The following is a 21,831-nucleotide window of genomic DNA, read 5'->3' as shown; positions in this document are numbered from 1 at the left end:
TAATTTCTTAAATTTCTTAATTAATAATTTCTTGAAATTTAACACAAATGCCAACTTGGACTCAAGGATGAACTGATTAGATTTTGGTGATTATAGATCAAAGGTCAATGTCATTGTGACCTCATCTGTCTCGTTCTTGTTAAAGCAATATTTTAAAAACACCTTGACAGAATTTTACAGTATTACTTGATATTCTGTTGTTTTTGCGAGAGACGCTGGATTACAGCAGCTCATCAATCCTGTGCGTTTTTCCCTCCTTTCAAAATTTCACATAGCAAAATTGCCATCTGTTTTATTCTCAACAGTGTTAATGTTGTTTCACTTTTTATCTAATGCAACCATTTAAGACATGAGAATCAGTAGAATTAAAGCTGATATAGCCCCAGATTCATGTGGCTTCATCATCGGCTTCCTCAGAATTTTTCATTATCTATTTATTTCATGATTGTACAAATCAAATAAAGTCTCACGCCATCTGCCTCCGGCTGCAGATTTGTGGTGCCGTGTGTTCATGTCGTGCTGCTCTGCACCATTTAGACAACAATGTTGAACTTTTGTTGTCATGCTTCCCTGTGATTGGTAAAGCCGTTCAGAGCTACAAGACCACTGATGTGAGAGTCCAAGTTATATTCCACATCAACCATCCTTTTTGCACTTCATGTTGCTGCACATACACAAACCAAAATAGCAGGTGCTCCTGGAGACACTCACCTAGTCTATGCGCCCAAAAACTACGTCTTCGCTCCTGTTTCACTTGCACTGTTAAAATAGGGTCCTGAAAGAATAAAGCTTTCAAGACATATATAAGAGATAAGATAAAAGGGATAAGAGAGACGTTATTGTCGTCCATCTATATACAGTGGAGTACACTACATAGAGGAGCAAAATTGAGTTTTCCATGTCTCCAGTGCAAAACAAGAGAATGAACAAAAGAAACAAACAACCAGATACAAAAACAGCCACATAACAAGATACAAGACAAGGTACACATATATAGTGCAATAACAAACATGTAGTGCAATAATAGAAAAAATGTACTATATCTGGTATCCACAATGTTTTTATGCCTTTGTGCTGGCAGCACTCATGGCTCAAGGCAGTATGTTTTCGGGATGTCCTTATATTCTTATTCTCGTGAACAGTATTTGGAGCACACATCCCCTCGGACTCAGGGATAAACTGTTTGAATTTTAGTAGTTAAAGGTTAATGTCACTTGTACCTTATGTCCATCCCATTCTTGTGATTGGTATATGTCAAGAATGCCTTAAGGGAATTTCTTCAAATTTGGCATAAACGTCCATTTGGACTCAAGGATGAAGTGATTAGATTGTAGTGGTCAAAGGTCAAGGTCACCTTGACCTTAAGTCCAGCTCATTCTTGTGAACAACATATCTCAAGAACACCTCGAGGGAATTTCCTCAAATTTGGCATAAATGTTCTTCTGGACTCAAGGATAAATTGCTTAGTTTTTTGTGTTTAAAGGTCAAAGTCACTCTGCCTTATGTCTATCCCATTCTTGTGAACATGATATCTTAAGAGCACCTTGAGTAAATTCCATCAAATTTGGCACAAGACTTCACTTGGACTCAAGGAAAAAGTGGTTAGATTTTGGTGTCAAAGGTCAAAGTCAGTGTGATCTTATGTGCGTCCCATTCTTATGAACCGGATGCCTTGAAGGAATTTCCTCAAATTTTGCACAAAGGTCTGGGATAAACTCTTTCAATTTTGGTGGTCATAGATCAAAGGTAAAGTCACTTCTACCTCACGTCCATCACATTCTTCTGAACCCGATATGTCAAGAACGCCTTGGCGAAATTTCCTTAAATTTGGCACAAACGTCCACTTGTACTCAAAGATTAGGCGTTTAGATTTTTGTGGTTTTTACAGCAGAGCAACCTGCTTTATGTGGAAAGTCACATATTTTAGCTTTACAAGCAGAGTTCTTTTAAGTGTAACACAATACAGAAATACTATATGAGTGTCACACAGCTCCTACAAGACTAATGCAGGACTTTTGTACATCATTACGTTTAACAATACTTGCTCAGTATAGCATACTTTACAATAGTGCAAGAAATGTCCAGCCCCATTAAGAGCTTTAATGTGCTGCACCCTATAATGAACATTGTTGAAACACGCCACCAGCTATAAGTTCTGATTCTTTTCAGAGTGGATTACTCACCAGAAAGAACTCATCATTCAAATGCAACACAAGGGATATTATTCACACTTGATAAACCTTTTTATCCCTTTAATGTGTGAAGTTAGACACTTCAAACATTCCCATTCTGCCCGTGTCCCTGAGGAATTGACTGACACTATGGAGCACACACTGCATTTGGTAGCGTCTTTGCATTTGTCTTTCTACATCAAATCTTTTTCAACCGTTAGCTAATTACTGACCCGGCTTTAAAGCCTTTTATATGGAGATGTCTTTGTTTGCAGTCAGCACGGAGAATATGGATAATATAATGCTTTGCAGTGTCAGAACAAAGCATAAAGAATGTTAGACAGATGTGAATGGTATTAACAGGTCTGAAAACTGGCTTAAAGGGACAGTTCACCCCAAAATAAAAAAATACATGTTTCCCCTGCTACCCACAGTGCTATTTATTAGTCAAGATTGCTGTAATGTAAGCAACTGAATGTTGGAGACAGAGATGCCTTCTCTCTAATAAAATGGACCAAGATGGCACTTGGCTTGTGGTGCTCAAAGCACCAAAAAAATACATTTAAAAACTCAACAGTAATGTGTTTTTCCAGAAATCATTACCCAGTTACTCCAGATAATCCACAGACATTGTTTTGAGCAGTTTGATGTAGGAACTATTTTCTCTCTGCCAAAGTACATCTGCCTCTGCCATTAATATTTACATCTCGCCTTGTCACAAGCATCTGCCTCTCTTCATGAGTAGATGCACGCTTCCTTCTGCAGGCTGATATGGTTGGTGGGTGTAATTCAGTAGACAGAAAATAGTGTCTACATGAAACTGCTCACAACAAGGTCTGTGGATTATCTTGAGTAACCGGGTCATGATTTATGGAAAGAGACATTGCTGCTGAATTTTCCAAATGGATAGTTTGCCACTTTGAGCACCACAAGCCAAGTGCTATCTACAGTTCCTTAATATTGCAGAAAAAAAACAATTTTCTATTAAATTCAATTTTATTTATAAAGCCCATTATCACAAATCAAAATGCACAGCAACATTAATAGAACCAATAACATAACATATAACAATAGTGGTAGACATAAAATGTTAATAAAAGGCAGACACAAGAACAATCTAGATTAATAAGTAGAACTACAGGTAAGAGGAAAAATATGTATTTTTATTTTGGGGTAAACTGCCCCTTTAAGAGTGAAGATTTGACATAGGTTAGTCATGATAAGTCATGGTTTAAACAGTGAGATGTACAGAGGCTTTCCTGTACCACCAAAGTAATTTTAAGTTTTCATCTTTAAATCAGTGACAACACAGTTACATTTAACAGAATTACTTTGATACACATTTCAATAATATAATTTTAGGAGTAGTGCTGGTGGTTTATGTACTGTTCATTTGAGGAAAACATTTTGTCTCTTTTTGCAGTTTCTAATGTAGAAACCTGCAAGAACTACCCGAAACTGTCCATCACCACAAGTGACTAAATGACTTAGTCTCATGTCATCACCAACTCCCGTTGTTCCTGTTGTTCACTACACTGCCAACTACTCAATAGAGGCAAAAAATGCCAAGAGCATTTAAAAAAAAGTGCTGGTACAGTTTAGGTGTGATTGCATGGAATATCACTGTAAGAATGTGACATGAGTTGGTGGGTGATTGGCACAATACCGCTCCTGGGCACTTTTTCAGTGAATGGTACATTCTTTTGGCATTATTTATATCCAAAAACAGTCGGGAACAAGTGCTCATGGCCAGATGGAGCCAGTTTGAGTTTAAGTTGTATGTGTTGGCTGCAAAAACAAGGGAAAATAAAACAAGACAGAAGTGAGAGAATCACAATAACCAAGAAAGATGAAGTTTTTCTTGGTTAAAGGTAGTTTAACATGACCACAATGACCCTCTTCTTTTCTTTGAATAAAACACTTGGCAGCTCCTGTGTGCTGCAAGGTAGAAAGAGAACATACCAATACATCAGCATCTGCCAAATTACTTTTTTAGTTCAGTTTTAAGAATTGACTAGTAGCACTGCCTCAAACACATCAAATAACTGTTGCTGTAAATCATCTCTCAACATCTAAATATAAACACATTTTTGAAGCACACATGTACTTAGCAAGTACATGTGCACTTCAAAACAGTATGAAAATGAATAAATGATGGTGCCCACTGTTTTTCATGGGGTATGAATTTAGAGCTCTGAATAATGTTCAAAGACTACTTACTTTGAAAAGCTGTCTCTCAGGCATGTAACACTTCTCACAAACTCAAAGATAACTAGCAGCTCTTCACTAAAATGCACAAAAAGAATGACTCTTGTGCAATCAAGAAATTATATTGAGATGATTAACTGCTTGACATGAATCCTGTGAGCTGGATGAGTCATACATGAGGAGGTTGCACTAATATTATGTATACTGTTTTGTACATTGTATGTTATTTTTTCTACTTATGTATACTCTATGTTCTGCCAGTGTAGTCATCATCAGCATTCTGGCTGTTGCCAGAAACCAGAAGCTTCTGCTTGTGCTCCTTTGTCCATAAGCAAAACCCTGGAAAAAAGTAGCCAACTATGAAGTGTTATGTTAAAAGAGAGTTGGTTAAGGTTAAGGTAGAGTAAAGGTGATGGTTACGCTAACATCTTGCTATTTATAAGGTTAATCACGTCTTCATGTAATGCCTAATGAATTATAAAGAGGATTATTGCTACATTTGGGCTCATTTTTGTTTACTAGAATGTGGCAGTGTTTCGAGGTTAAATAACCGTTGCATTGGTGGCTTGGTTTTGTACTAGTGGTGGGCACGTTTTTTTATGATGTGTTGTGTGTGATTCAGTTACATCTGCAGTTATACATGTCTTGCCAGAAGTAATGAGAAGTGACTATGTTTTGATGGGGAGTTCGAGCTAACCCTAACGCTTTCTGCTAGCTTGGTAGACTCATCGCATTTCTAATCTGTGGTTAACTGTGATAAAGCTAATGCTAATGTTAACATTTGCTGCTAGCTTGGTAGGATCATTGCATTTCCAATCTCTGTTCAACTGTGATAAAGCTAATTCTAGCTGTGATAAAGCTCTAAAGGTAATGCTAATGTTTGCTTGCAAAAACACAAACTAAAAACAGCAAAAAAACAGGCTAAAAGACCATTAAAACCAAATGTGCTTACCAGAAAAACTGAATACCCGACTCCTTAAAGAGTCATTAAGTATGACTACAAGCTAAACAAGATGTTTTCAGGTGACCAAAATTAACTTTCATGAACTGACACACTGAAGTAGTAATGACCGTGGCTACACCTATACTCTGTGAATCTGGAGTCATGCCATGGTTACCTACCAACATTCGTACCGCGTTAGTGACTTGTCAATATGCAACACCCATCTTTTACTCAAAGCTGCCAGGCCCTTAATTATTCCTAACTTTGAGCAATAACAACATTGAAACAGGTGTTATATTAAAACTTACCCCTGTACAGTTGTCATGAATTTTGAAAAAAGCTGTGGAGTCCAAAACCATGTTTTTTGTTTCAGGCTGTAAACATGATTATTTCTGCTGTAAAGTTTGGCATTTTCATGGGGGTCAATGGGGACTGACTCACTTTTAGAGCCAGCTTCAAGTGGCCATTTGAGGAACTGCAATTTTTTGCACTTCAATGTTGGCTTCATTTTTCAGCTTCAAATGTTGTTGCTTGATATCAGAAGGAAAATTTGTTTTTTCCGGAAAATGTGTGATGAGAAAAAAGAGAAAAAGACATGAGATGAAATTTAAAATTACTTCAACTGCTGATGGATGTAATAGCCAGGGAAATTATTGCTTTTGTACTGTGTGCCAGAATGATGGCAATTTTAGTATTTGTCACTGACTCTCTGAAGCTTAGAAGTTTAGAAGCTTAAAATGCAGCTGTTTTATTTGATCAGATGCATTTTCACTAAAACAGCATGCAGATCTCTGAATCGTGCAATGAAACCACAGGAGGCTTTTAAAAGATCACAAAGCGTTAAGGATGTTATTTGTCATCAGTAAACCACATCTCACACCACACTGCACAAAATAGATATTATTTGTGTATTTAAAGATGTGATAATTGATGATAAGTGACAGTTTTTCCTTAAAAACACACATAAACAAGTGCCCAGAGCAGGTTAAACATGTCAAGGTGATGAAAGTCATTCTGTTGAATTTTTTGTCCATTTTGAAAAGCAAAACCCCTGACGCATGGTCACCCATTTGTCTTGGTCATAAGTGCCTCATCAACAACCCCTACATGTCAGCGTGAAATATGAATTCTCCTCCCTGTCCCTGAATGCTGTGTATACTATATCGACATTTGTGGAGCTTGTGGCCGTCTGGCTGCAGGCATTTGATGTAGATTTTCTCAAAGACTTCTTTGGGGATTGATCATTTGGGCAGGGGCCCGAACTGAGAATTGAATGATGGATACTTCAACACCTCTAGTGACTCTCTTTGGCCTCATATAACTTTACAGTCTCATTTTACCCCCTTGGTCTGTAAATTAGGTGTCATAAAAATGAAAAAATAAAAACCTGGCTTCACACTCATACTGATCAAGAAATTTTCCTGTGACGCCCAAGGCACTGGGGACCTCAAAGGTGCGTCCATGTCACTGCCTCGTGAATTGCAAAGCTGCCAAAAGGGGGATTGGCAAGGCGGGAGAGGGCTGGAGGTAAAAGGGCCAAATTGTAACAGATTGCCGACCCTAAACCCCTGCCCTTAAGCAAAAAAAAAAACGGACTTTGGAGTTGAGGGTGCCAGTCACAGCATAATTGATGCTGGGCTGGGTACAGGGTAAGTCCCATCTGCCACTGTCTGCTATTTGGGAGACAAAAAATAAAAAAAGGCTTTGCCTTTTGTCCTGTCTCAACCAAGCCTTCAAACTGTGCTGGCAAAATCCTCTCTTCTGTCCCCCTTGTCCTCATTATAAGCACAAAGCTGTAAGTCCAAGCCTGGTTTACCCTCAGAGAGCGACAGCCTGCGGAGAGACTGAGCCATATACAGCCATGACATATCGCATTTCCTATCGTATGGGAACAGAGCGACGGAAAAAAAGCACAATTGTGCCTAAGCTGCCAAATCATTCTCTTTAGATTGTGAAAGATTCTTTTCATGTGTATAATTTTCCTCCTATTTTTCAGTGAAAGCTATATATGAACCCTTAGCTCTGAATAGCGTTGTGTATTATGTGCATGTGGGTGGTGCATATCTCTTAGACAACAATATTCTGTCCACTTGAGAGGCCACTTTCTAGACAGCTCAGCAATGCATCAATGAAACCATATGTTTCCAATGACAAGAAATGCATTTCTCACTCTCTTAAACACGCAGACAGAAGCGAGCGCACTGACATGTAGTATATGTGCTCACTGTATTTTCAACAACATCGGTATGATTAATGGGCTTCAGAACTGGGGAACTTGTTCAACGTGACACAAGCTTTTGTCTCTGTGTTTCATCCCCCTTCCTCTTCCTGACAGCCACCAGAGTCTCCCTCTCTTTGCAACCAGCCACCGCTGGCTGGTGCGCCGGGGCGGGAGGATGTGATATGAGCTGACAGCACAGTAATAACCCATGCAAATTAACAGGGTGGAGTGTAAATGCAAATGCTAAAAGCACAATAGAAAAGTGATTAAAAAGCATTTCAGTGTCTTTTATCTCATGGTGCTTCTCGTGCCGGGGAATAAAAGGAGCAGAATTAGGTACCGGGGACTCGTGCCAGCGCTCATTTCAACATGACTTTTTTTTCTCCTCTTGAGAGGACTTAACTTTGATTGTTTTTCGGGCTGCCTTCTATCTCCCCCACTGCCACAATCATACTCCGTCCAACTGTGTGACTTCTCAAAATAAGGGATATAAGCACTTTGGCAGTGTTTTATGTTTCACTCAGCTTAACTCAGCCTGGGATGCATGTATGTTTCTCCCCCATAGGAAATCCCGTTTCACATGCACGTGTATGTGTCTTCACACAAATATGAATTTACATCTACCTCTCCGTTAGGACCAAACTTAGCCTTGGAGCAGGAATCAAGCAGCAGTGGGGCATATGTAGTGTGCATTGCCAAGAGCTGGCAGTGTAAAATTTGTTTTGATTTTTTGGATGCCAGAATCATATCCTCAAGCTTACGAGTAAAGTTGAGATCATAGGACTGGCTCGGGAAGGGTCCAATTAACTTCATTCCAGACACCACTGGGATGGATATTAGGTGAAAGAGTCAATTAAATTGACATTTTTGAATTTCCAGTTGCTTAATTTGCAGTAATGTGGCATTTCTGTTCCCACTCTTCATGTTTAACCTCTTACTTGCGCCTTTGTGTTTAGGACCGATTACAATTCACATTAAGGGCAGCTGAGTGATGTGCAGCCTTTACTCTGAAGTTTCCATTGTCCTTTTGAAAGTGGCTTGTTCCTACTGTGAACACTTAAAGAAGCAGTGTGTAGGATTTAGTGGCATCTAGCAGTGAGGTTTTCAGCAACTAACTGAAACTTCTCCCATTTGCCAAGCGTGAATTCTTGGTTAGGTTTCCTTCAGTGTTCATGCTTTAAGAGACTTTTATTGGGCTCTCAGTTGTCTGCAGAGGTCTCTTCCTCTCCAAAACAATAGGACCAGGTGATTAAAACTGTTTAAAACACTAAATAAAGAAGCTTCACGTTACATATCATTGGCTATGGTTAGACACACACCATTATTCCTCTATTATTCAGAATATGAAAATATTCTGAATTTGATGCAGGTGGATGTATGCACGGCTACATGTAAAGCAGGAGTAGTGGTAGAATATTCATTTTCAGTAGCCATGTAAACAGCATTTAAGTGCAAAAACTGGACTATTTTGTGCATAAACATACTCAGTGTTTTTCCAAATGTGGTGAGCGAGCCGCGGACAGGCCACTAGTCCAGCACCTGCTATTGTGTGCTGACCTTTTTTGTTATAGAAATATTGTGGTGCAACATGGCGGACGCCATGAGCAAAGACCTGCTCCCCGAGACTGTTGTACTGATTGTATGTAAAAATGTGCGACATGACAGCTCCCTCAAAGTGAGGCCAAAACAACGCCCCCTGGTGGCTAGCTGCAGTACAGGTCATAAACCCCGCCCACTCAATGTCAGCGAATTGGGCAGGGCCAAACTAAAAGATCAAACTACACATCAAATACTTTTTTTCCAAAGATGGTGTCTGTCATTGAAGGTAGCTCTTATCACACTGATTTGTGTTCAAGTGTTCATTTGGCTATATGATGCTATAAAATGGGGATTAAATATCATGACTCACAGCTGTGTGTGTCAGTCAGTTGCTCGTGGCCAATGGTGTCGCTTCCGATTGGTCAGATGAGTTCATTTATAGGGAACTCGAACTCACTGCTGGTAGACTCTGGCTTCAAATGAGGTCATCAGCACAAGAAGGCAGTGGCTGTATCTGGGATATTTTGGCTTCATTTTTGTACAGTGGGCGTCATGGATGTATGAAGTCAAGATTTTTCAACTCCGGCATATGAAATTACCCAGATTACCCAGCAGGCGCACTAGAGGCTTATGGCCATCAAATACTATAAAGTGCGACCAAGAGTGGCCAACTCCCACTGATCCAGCAGCCAACCTAAGTTTTAGCACTCTGCTAGCTTGAATAGGGTTAAAATAATTAAATCTTGTGGCTCTTTTAGACCAGACCAAATGGATTAAATCCTAGTGAAACATGTCATTTCATGGGGGTTGTGATACTCAAAAAAATGTATCCAATGATTTCCCAATGTAAATCAATGGGAAAAAGTAATTTTGGGCCCACTGGCTTCATGTGACGGACCCGGAAATTGCAGTACCGCTCTTTGGCCACTATAAAAACGCACTTCCTGGGAGGCCTGGTGGGCGTAGGTGGAGATTGTCGTCCATCTTTATATACAGTCTATGCCAGCTCCTTATGTAGATATAAACGGCTCATTCTAAAGCAAACAAAAACACAACAATTCTTATTTTCAGGTGCTTATGCAATGAAGAAAATATACTTAATATATTATATTCCATTTCACTCCATATTGGTAAGGGAATGAGTTATACAGTGTATGACAACAAAAAAGGAAAAAGACTTCAGATCCTCACATGTTGGTGCATAACACGTGCGGTGGAAATCTGAATAGGTTGGATGGTATAGTGAGAATTTTCTTCAGCTGGAATAAACAGGTTCAAGCACCTGAGTCAGCTGGCATTAACATCTGCTCAGCACAAGTGTGTCTGACCAGGTAATTCTATCCTAGGTAGCTCTAGGGTTGCTGCTCTGTAGCTTGCCATGACCTCCGACCCCCCTGTGGAGGAGAATTCACAAAAAAGTCTCTCTAAAGGGTTAATAAACATTTTCTGCCATGGAGGTAGAAGATAGAGTCCTGCAAAGTGCACTGCATCACGTTAACACATTTCCCAGCCTCTCCTCTCCCTCCATCTGTATTCTCTTGCTGGCTTTTGTTACAGATCTGCGCATCAGAGTCACAGTGTGATATTGTCCCTCTGGCTCTAAGAGGAGGGAAATACTTTTTAGATGTTCTTCAGGGTCCACTTGTGTCTCTTTCTGTCTGCGCTATTATTTCCAATTTCATCTCTAAAGAAGCTCTCCAAATTCAGACATGAAATTGTTTTGCATATTGATGACACTGTGTCACCTCAAGGCCCTGTTTCAAAGCAGTTTAAAAAATACAACCACGTATCCTCGACACACAGGGATATGCCGAGCTCTGGGCCTTATTGTATTCACTGTTTTTACTACACAAAAGTAAAATATACTCCCTTTTAGTTTTGAAAAAAAATCAAATAAATTACCAACCTTGCAACTGCTGATGGAAGTTAGTGTTTGAAAGCTTTATTAAGAGCAAATCTCTTCAGTGGAGCATTCTGACTAAATGGCATGCATCCACATATGGTAGAAAAAAGCAGCAATAGCAGGTAATTGTGAGCCATCTGACATTGAAAACCTCTACTAACTAATTGTATGAATGTTTCTTTTCTGATTGCATATTGAAATTGACTTCTGCTTTAATTTTCGGACAAAGACTAGCTGCTAGTTAGGTTAGCCAGCTTTCACCTGTTGGTATCAACTCATTTGAAACTTAACCAGTAGTGTCATTAATGAGATTACTGGAACACTTTGAAACGATTTTTAGTTGCTCCCTTCATTTTCAGCACCTGCTTATACAGTGGGCTCCAGCCTATCCCAGCATGCACTGGGTGAGAGACAGTGTAGAACCATCGACTGTATAAATAATGGGCATAGCTACTGTCATGTCACCCATTGGTTTATGGGGTCTTGTTTAAAGCCTCGAGTCTGGTCATCACCATTTTGTTTTGGGGACAGAGGTTGGAGCAGTGGAGGAGCAGGGGGGTGGATCCTGGCAACACGTTCTCATGCCAAATTGTCGTCTACATATTATGCTTTAGGTATCCACTTGCATCTGGGATGTCGCAACTAATGCTAGGACATCAGCACAAGCATATACAAGGCAACAAAAGCAAGTTCGTAGGTTTCGGAAAAAACATCTCCGTTTGGCCCGACATTGATATGGGAAGCGAATACTGGTTCCCAGGTGAAAGTCCGGTGTTTGTTGAACCCGCCCACCCTAAAGGGGCCTTCCAGCTTCTTGTGCTACGCTGTTACCAGAAGCATTTCAACCTGACGCCGTCCAGCTATCAACTGATGCTGCCCATTCATGTATCATACTGCCGTGCCAGCTGCCATCTGACAGCATATCATAACTCCACAAAAGGCTCTGTCCGGCCGCATTACAAACTGACCCCACTCAGCATCATATCATATCCCAGCAGAAAGCAGCTTTTGGCATCAGCAAAAAGACTGGGCAAGAGGTGCAAGACAAAAAGTATTATGGCTCCCTGAAAAGTAAAGGAAAAGTTTTAAAATTTTGTCCATGAAAATGTGTGAGAACCCTGTATAGCAACTAAAACTTTATTGTACCAGGCTGTAAACATGTTTATTTCTGCTGTAAAGTTAGGCATTTTAAGATGGGGTCCTGTGGAGATTTACTCAGTTTTGGAGCCAGCCTCAAGCAGCCGTTCAAGGAACCGCAGTTTTTAACACTTCCCCATTGGCGTCCTTTTTCTGTGGGCTGCCAATTGTGTAGAACTTGCACAGGTCACCTGTCTTAGAGGGCTAACACAGAAAAGAGATAAACACATGCATACATATCCAATTAACACATGTCAGAACAAAGTAGAAAATGTTACAAATTCAGTTCTTGTTATAGACGTGTTTCTTCAGCTGTCAGAATAACAATTTGACAAGAAAATACAGCAGTGATTTAGATTACACTGAGAAGTGAATCATTAAGCTTTGTGAAACAATTCAAAGTCCATATTGATTACTTTGGGCCCACGATAAAAAAGTATGGCTTCTTCTAATATTTATCACAGAATTACTGTCAGTAAAAGTAAGCTGAGGATGACCTTGCTGCCCACACTTTGCCATCCTCTCCCACACACACACACACACACACACACACACACACACATACACACACACAAACCACCACCACCTTTATCCACTATAAATAAACCCCTGGAGATGTGGACTCGAGGCCAGGGTGCTTAGTACTAGGGGATGTTGGGAGTGTTTCTTGTGAGTCCAGCTGTCTCCAGAGCTCTAAATCCCTTAATTATGAGGCCAAGGAAAGCAGTCTATCGGGAGCATTAAACATGCTCCTGTTCTGCACATTCACCAGTCCCATTTGCAGGTTGTTTCTTTTTTCTTTTTTTGCAAAGATAGCATGGTAATGGTGCTTGAGGATATAGAACAAGAAGAAGGTGATGAATGAGAAATAGAGGGAGAGATCATTATTGAAGTAACTGGCACAGCAGCACTACCAGGGACAAAAGGAAGTACATGCTGCTTTTAATGCAGCGGTGTGCAAAGGAACTCTGAAAATTGGAAAAAGGTGGAGTGGCTCAGGGGACTGCAGGCCTCTTTTCCCCCTTAAAACAAGCAAAATAGAAAAACAACTTTGCATTCATTGGCAGAGGGTGCTCCCCTTATTCATCAGTCTGATCAGATTAGCTTTGAACAGATCTACAGATCAATTATCTACCCAACAAGTAAAACACAAATGAGGATAAAAACAACTTATGGTACTGCTTTCATCAACCTGGAAAATAAAATAAATGGATAATATAAACTGAAAAAAAGAAAAGTTTTCTGTCATCCTAGTCAATATATCAACAAAGCTTTAGGATAGGAGAGGATAGCCTTTTTTGTCCTATTGGAAAATGTGCCTTCACAGTGTCTGTAGTATGAAAATTGTTATAACAACAATACATTCATCCAAAAAAAGCGAAATACAACAGTGAAAAAATTAAATACGTCCATGAATTGTACATACCCATCTGCATTATATTTTTAACAAACCTAAAATTCAAAAGCATTTGCAAGTTCCCAAAATTCATTTATGACTTTTAGTTCTGGTGTGCCGCCCCTTGATTTTCAGTGGGCTCATCAGGCCAATCCATGACAAACATCTGGGGGCCACTGCTGATGAGTATTTATCAGAACGAGTTTTGAAAGAGTTCCATGAGCCCATGAGTTTGGCAAAATGGCTCAGCCTAAAGAGGAAAGTGAAAACATGAAAAACACTGAAATTGGACATAGTCATATAAAAGCCTTTTCCTCTCTCTTAAGCCATAAGCACTAATACACACAGCACAAAACATTTCAATCAATTCTGAGGAGAGAAAGGAAAAAATCATGTGTGGCAATCTCAATGTCAGACACACAGAGCAGAAACAATTCTGCCTGTACATTGTGTAGCTGTGCAGTTTTTATTATATAAAGGAATAGGAGAGATGGTGCAGGGCGGATTTGGAATTTTTATATCTGTACTTGAATCTTTGAGTTTTTAAAGAAACCTCCAGAAGAATGTCAAAGATATTGGATTTTTTTTATTTTTATTGTTTTACTTTTCCATGCAAAAGTTTCTTTGCTTTTGATATTTTTTTCCCCTAGACTTCTACACATTGTTTAGCAAACTTAACTTTGGCAGCTTTTTTATGCATTTTGATTCATATGTTTTTCTCTCCCTGTATTGTGCGAGCTCTATATCAGCAATAGCATACCAGACAGTAACCTTGTCAAGAAAGACATTTAATTATTTATCCGTCGTTTTTAAATGATTGATATGCAGGCCTCAGTTCACACTGAGAGGCAGACGCCCCCATTTAAAAAGCCCGACAGACAGCGTAAAACAAAGAACTGCAGCACAAAAAAACAAGGGAAGAAATTAGCTCAACCTTTCACAAGTGGGCGATGAGAGAGCTGCAATTAAATGAGGTATGAAAGGCTTAGACTCCATCATCACAGACAACCATCTTAATCCTGTACAGGGTTGTTGTGTTTGCAAATAGTGAGCTGTGCACAGGAGGTCTTGTTCTTTTATCGTGTCAAATATTTCACCAAGGCTTATTGCAGTCTCTGGCTTTGACTCCCATTAGGTGGCCATTCACCCACAGGGCAGAAACCCAAATCAATGTGCAGAAGGTTGTGTTAGTGAGTTTATTCTAACCAAACAAAGCATCTCTTTATTGGTGCATTGGATAAGTACTTGTCAGGGGATTATCAATACTTATCAGTCATGTGGAAACCTGCAATTTGACAGTAATTATTTTTAATCTAATAAAATTGGATTTCATGAGATTAGCTTTGTCTAAATTAAATGCATGTGGTTGGGTGTGTTAAAACTCCCTGCAGATTGCTGCGAAACTCTCCTGATCTCTTTGCGTTTACAGCTGCTAATATTGTGAAAATGAATCATAATTTTTTACTGCATAGTGCAGCAGCACTTGGAGCACTTTGTGGACAAAAAAAAAATTGACGATGATGTTAGGAATATATTTACTGGACTCCAGCAAGCTTTTACGCAATAGAATGTATTTTATGGAATAACGCAATCAATATTATAAATCTATAAAGTTAGATTGTTTTGCTTTTTATTGTCTCATTATGTGCTCTGCATATTGGAGCAACTTCACTGTATACTGGAGGCACTTCACCACTTGACACGGCTTCTGTGTCAGGTACTTGTGAATGATTGGTCAGGAACAGACACCTCTGACAGCTTATCATATGCCAGGTTGAGACGGGCTTGTCAGTAAGCTAATGGAGTGTTCTAAGGTTAATTTACTACCATATGAATCCCATCAATAAGCAATTAAGAGGTGTGGAAACACAGAGGCGCCCAGACCAGCAGCTAAATCCCCTCCTACCCACACCCCCACCTTTAATCAATTAATTTCTGTGGCATGTCTGTTTAAAACCGCTTGATAGATTTAAGTGACACCTGAAAGAGACACTGTTCGCTGCATGACCTTTCTTGTTGAATCACTGTATCACCTTAAAGAAGCATTTCACTGCTGAAAGGATGGCCTTTTCATTAAACGCTGCCATCTGTGCAGTCGAGAGAGGCAAATACTTTTAAATTGGTTCTTCATGATCAGTGAAAACAGGAAAAAAGGCTGTGGTATTTGCTTTTGCTCAAGAGGAAAAAAAACCCTACAACCTCCAAAATGCACTGCGCCACACCAGATAAATAAATGCTCCCACTGGGAGGTAACGCCAGTTTGGTTGGTTTTGAAGAGACGTGTAGCTGCAGCCACATTCTGTTTGAAGCCTACATTTTGCACCCCCCCTTCACCCACCAACAGGACTGTTATTTGATAATAATAATTATAATAATAGTCATCATCATCATCTTTATTTATATAGCACTTATAAAGCTTAAGCACAGAGTGCGTCCCAGATTAAAAGATTTACGGAATAAAAATAAAATATCAGAAATCCATGTAGACCCTCCCCCGTCCCCCTTATGACATAACCAAAATTAGGAACATTAAGAACATTAAATCCTGCTGTAAAGTGATATTGCAGTGAATAAAAATGAGGTCAAAGACAGCATCAATCCCCTTTATTTACTTTGTTCTTTAGACATAAAGACATGATTCACCCTAACAGCGATGAGATGTATCCCTTAACCTAACTTTAACTACCTCTCTCTTTAAAGCTTAAACATAATGACTAACTAAATGCCAACTTACCATTTTGCTCAGGGCTTCCACTTCTGGACCAAGGAGCAAAATGGGATAATTGTGTAGTTATGGTGAGCGAGCTGATGGGTCGCCTACTCGTTTTGACACAGGAAACAATATGGCCGGCAGGTAATGATCTCAGTTTCACAATAAGCAAAAATATGTTTCTGCAAACATTTGAGAGCGAGGACCAGACAACGCAGTAACAGAAGCTTTGTTCATCACTGCTTAGTTTTACTGTTTAATATCAATTTTTTCAGCCTTCATTTTCACAATACAAGAAACAGTGTGACGCCCACTGCTTGTTCACAAACTCTCCTATTACAGCTAAACTAAACAAGCTAAAATATGTTTCTGAAGACTTTTTAGGCAAGAAATGGGCAATACAGTAACAGAATCTTGGTTCATGTGTGATCAACACTGCCTTGTTTTTCAGTTTGATCTGAGGTTTGTTCCCTATACTCTTTGTGTCCATGTCCAAATTGTGGAAGTACAATCTGTAGTTTGAGCAACCACTGCTGTCTTTACACCATGGATGTATAAAGAGAACTTGATATAGTAATTGTGATGCTCAAAAAAATGTATCCACTGATTTACAGATGTCTCTTTTACAGTGTAAATCTTTGGGAGAAGTCTTTTGGGACCCATGGTATCATGTACCAGACCCAGGTGTTGTAATTCCATGTTTGGCCGCTAAGTGCTGTTCCTAGGGGCTTGTACATTTATTGCAACCTCCTAGAGGTAACCAAAATAGCTGATTTGAGCTGAGAGATAAGCAGGGAGGTCTTTGTGCTTATAAGAGAAAGTTGACTATTGTTCATTTACACATAGTTTGATACAGAGCTGGCTGAAAATTGGTGAAGTGTCCTTTCTTAGCCATGAATTCATAACTTTCTAAAGACATGCTTCTCTCACCCAGTCCTTGACAGATTTTTATAAACGCCTCTCTTTCTGATTAAAACTCGGGCCAACTGAAGTGTTCTTAAAACAGTCCGCCGCCAAATCTGGAGGGAAACAATGCGCCAGATGACTATTCAATGCCTATGCACAATGGTGCAAGAAAATCCTCATAAAGAGAAGACATGTCGATATACAGATCACATGAAAACCTCTGCATCTTAAATCCTCTTCAGCTAATGTTGTGAAAAGTGCCTTTGATACTCGGCAGTGCTCATCAAAATTCAAGTGGTCCTTGTGCAGCTGGCCATCATCTGCTGCAGTGTTGCCGGTTAAAACTTGCTTGTTGATATTTCCCTGAAACAGCCACAATATGGTCTATGAAGTATTCACATTCATATTTAAGCCACCATACAAGGACTCGAGTAGGGCTGCATGTTGAACAGCTGATTTTCCGGGGGATGTGGGAGATTTCCATTCATTACCTCCTTCTCCTCCCTGTGCTCCTGTATAATACTGTGAAGTCTTGCTCACATGTTTTCTCTTTACGCTGCCATGACATACTTACTGGGATCCCTGGAGAGATTCAGACGGAGGGTTAGTGATATGATATGTATGAGATTTTCTACCTTATCAGCCTCATCCGACTCACATGAGCCCTGGGGAGTTTTGAACACATTGTCCCAACCGTTCAGTTACCATTTTAAGTGGAGATACCCTCGGCAGGTACTTGCGTTTAAATAGATAAAGCAGGTCTGGAGGTTTGTTTTGCTCATTTTTTTTTCTGAAACATCTGGGTACAGACGCATTGCTCAGCGTTCTCAGCTCTCACTTCCCTGCTCGTACTCTGCTGTCAGTATTGCCAGTGCATGTATAACCCTAACCCTGCATTTCATCACAAAATAACTCCCGGATTTCTCTGAGCAAGTTAAAGCGGATGTTTTCTAACAGTTTCGGAATATCTGAGGTTGCATTTTGTGTCCATCAAATGCTTTGAGGTATTGATTCTCAAAGCTTTCTTCCTGTCCTCCACAGCGCCTCCAAACAACATATCAGTGGTGGCAGAGAACACTCCAGCCCCATTCAGTCGATACCAAGCCCAGAATTTCACTCTCGTCTGCACCGCGAAAGGAGGGAAACCAGCCCCATCGGTGAGTTGCTGTTAAAGATACACCATGCTGTTTGTCCACCAGGGACCTGCCTTTACTGAACACACATCCCTGTTGTTTACAGAGGAAAAGGAGCTGCGTTGCATGTTGCTGACGGGGGTTTTTGTTGTTCTTTTAGAGGTATCAGCAGACAGCTAGTTGTAACGTTTTAGCACTCCGGTAAAAAGGCTCTTTTCAGAAGTTGCTTGACAACAGCACAATCACTGATCTCAGTGCTTCCAACAGAGTTATTTGTGGGCCCAATGGCCAGATCAAAAGTTGGCATTGTACGTGTCTTCAAACCATGTACAGGTCACATTTATGCGTTAAGTGGATATGTTGAAACTTTGTTTATGTTTCAAATTGCAATTTTATGTTGTGACAAAGATGGTTAATGGTTCAGATCTTATAAAGTTGGGTTATATGAGGTATCCATAGTCAGTGTATAACATACAGTAGATGCTGCTCATATACAGTTTGGGAAACAGCAAACAACAGCAAAATAAATTTTAGCCACCTACAAAAACTCCCTAAAAAATCCATATCGGTTTAAGTATACACTATATGCAGAGTATTTTTATTGCTTTTCCTTTCTGCAGACAGCCTTTTCTGACTGTTAACAGCTTCAGTTCGCCATCTCTTCTGTTGTCAAAGCAACCAGACTCTTTTGACAAAAACAGTCATTTTAGGGGTGCCCAGTAGCTCGACTGCACAGAGGCTATGTCCTCGCTGCAGGAGCCGTGGGTTCAAGTCCAACCTCGGCCCTTTGCTGCCTGTCACCCTCTCTCTCTCTCCCCTTTTCACGCTTGCTGTCCTATCTAAATAAAGGCAAAAAGACAGAAAAATAATCTCATTTAGTCATTATAGCTCGCTGAACATGGCAGCTGCTGGTCTACTGTTGCAGTTAGTTTGTGTTTTTATGTGACATTGGTGTTTTAAGAGTCAGTTTGGATTTACCAAAGTCACACAACAGAAGCGAAATAACTAATAGAGGCAGCGATAAACTAGTAGCTCCTGTGTTCAGTGATGTGAAATCACCATTTTTCTCAATGGACTCTGGCTTTGAAGAGAATGTTATAAGGGCTTCAGTTCCTTGTCAGCAATGGCTGCCTGAAGCCACGATAAAGCATTGAAAATATTCCCAATATAGCAAACACTTAAAATTATATTGTTTTTTTAGGTTGCTAAAATACATTATTTTTGCTGACCCCTCCACAGCAGTACATTGTTGTGCTTCCATTTCAGTACTTCTGTCTGCTTCTCCAAACTGGGAGCGAGCTGACCAACATCTACTGTATGTAATATATCGACTATGGATAAGTATCTCATATAACCCCACTTCAAAAGATCCAAACTATCCCTTAGGACTGTTATGGACGGGCACAAAAACTACTTGGTTGTGGTTAGGAGGAGATCATATTTTGGCTTAAAACACAGTTTTTTCACCAAAGCCACGGATGGAAATGTCCCGAACATCTCCTTGAAAATACCTGCTTTTGTCACCATAATCTGTCCTGGAAAAGTAAAATGTACCTGTCACCGCAAACATCCCTGGTCTCGCCGAGTTGTCTGCCACATTACAGACATTGATATGATACGTACGAAACATAGAAATGTAACGTATCCATGATTTGCAGAAACGTGCCAACATTTTCCTGTTTCGCTAGAAGACACTGGTGGATACAGTCTCCGCGCAGACTATGCCGCACATAAACACACAGATAGTGTATTCCTGCAGCCCTTCCAAGTCGCTGTCATCAGCACTGCTGTTATGTTCATTACAGATTGACCTGTGATTGATTACCATCGCTAATTTAGTCATGCAATGTAGTCATTAAAAAGGTAGATCAGATTCAGGAAACAGACACATTAGTGTTATTGATGGTAACACTCAGGGCAATTAATCTAATCACAGTGACATGATAGTAATGATTGCACACAGAATTATCACTGTACACCCAAGCGCACACACTTCAGAGTCACGCCATACACACACTTTTTTCTCAACTTTTTGAAGTGCAGGACAAGGTCTTGCAAATATCTGAAGCATATGCTCCTGTGTCTGGTGGCATATGAGCTTACGGACGCTGTTTGAGAGCGGTTGCTCGCTGTTTGTTCCCGCCGGGTCATTAATCATCGTCCATGGGTGTATGATAATGGACTCCAGACCCTGAGCACACCTATCTCCTGCAATTATGAGCCCAGCGAGAGGTGAATACAAGGTGAATGTGATTTCCGTCTCTCAGGTACTTCCTGGTTGATGGTGTGATGAGTGAGGTTCCCCCCCGTTGTGATTTCACAGGGAGCCTTAAGCCATTAAAGCTCAGCACTGCAGGATCCTCTTTCCAACACTTAATGGAGGAAAAAAGATCTGCAAGGTTTCAGCTGGACAGTAAGCCCGTGCTGACTATGTGACAGTCACATTGCTGATAATTAGCTTTGTCAGCGACTCTACAACCCTGTCTCCTAGAAATTACGTTTGTGTATTGCTAAAGTAATCTTCCTTCATTCTGTTGTTGTGGAAACATAATTTCCATCTAGGTTATGTTTAGGGACGTTCACATCATTATCCATTTTTCAGGTAATGTCCTGTTTTTGTTCTTTTTCTTTTGTTTTTTGTGCTATTTTCAGGTAATTTTCTTGTAGATTTTTACTAATTGGTGAGGAATCAAGAAATGCAGAAAAAATAGCAGTGCGCACAACTTCAAAAATATTTGAAAATGTAAAGAAAAAGAAAAAAGGGTACATGCTTGAGGCAAGGATCAGTGCCTGTTTTTTTTTTTTCTCTCTTGTGAGAAAGGGTTAAGGTTAGGGAAAGATCTTAATGTTGGTGTAATGCTAGTTAAAAACAAGTTTATAACAAAAATAATATTGTTGTCACCATGAGTGGATACCATTTTGGTAAAACAACTGAAATCAGTTTTTTTTTTTTAACATTTTGCCGATACGTTCAGTATCAACATTTTTGCAACTTTCCAAACATGTTATTCAACAACATTTCTTTGTTATGCTAACAGAAATTTTCACTTGCTTGGCACTATGCTTCCCTCAATGATATCTGCTGTTTCAAATTAGTTTCATATAAACTTAATTTCTAGGAGGCATGCTGGACCTAGAAAGCAAATGGTCCAAGTTTAGGATATTGGATTTGTTGCCGATATCTGATATTTCGATACATAAAAACTTATGTGGGCAATAACTAATGCCGATATTGATACATTTTCTATTTTTTTCCCCACTTAATTTCAGTGATCATCAAGTCTCTTCTGTAGTGGAATTGACATCACAACATGCATGATCTTATTGTAATAGCACACCCGCAGAATCAATGCTTTTCAGTGTAGGTGATATTAATTGTGCAAAATATGAGAAATACTTCAACTTAGGGCTGATGTTTTTTACATGATCACTTTGTCAGTAAAAAAATAGAAATATCTGCTCGTCATATTGACAGAAATCAGCGTGTCGGCTGATGCCAATATTTCATTTTTATAGCCAATATCGGCTGATATCGATAACGTGCAGATATTATCATGAATCCCT

The 21,831-nt window shown here is 39.7% G+C and overlaps 1 protein-coding gene across 2 annotated transcripts in view; it reads left to right on the top strand.

The window, feature by feature from the left end:
* igsf21a (immunoglobin superfamily, member 21a) overlaps positions 1-21,831 on the top strand; it is a 263,595-nt gene that overhangs the window by 192,938 nt on the left and 48,826 nt on the right. For both annotated transcript variants that reach the window (XM_042497548.2, XM_042497540.2), the window contains exon 5: positions 18,176-18,291. In XM_042497548.2, the coding sequence (XP_042353482.1) occupies positions 18,176-18,291 (116 nt within the window). The remainder of the gene's footprint in view (positions 1-18,175; positions 18,292-21,831) is intronic.

Source organism: Plectropomus leopardus, chromosome 2 (genome assembly GCF_026936395.1).
Source record: "Plectropomus leopardus strain MGB_pleo_1.0 chromosome 2, ASM2693639v1, whole genome shotgun sequence".
Classification (NCBI taxonomy): Eukaryota; Metazoa; Chordata; class Actinopteri; order Perciformes; family Serranidae; genus Plectropomus; species Plectropomus leopardus.
This window is presented reverse-complemented; position numbering and strand designations above follow the sequence as displayed.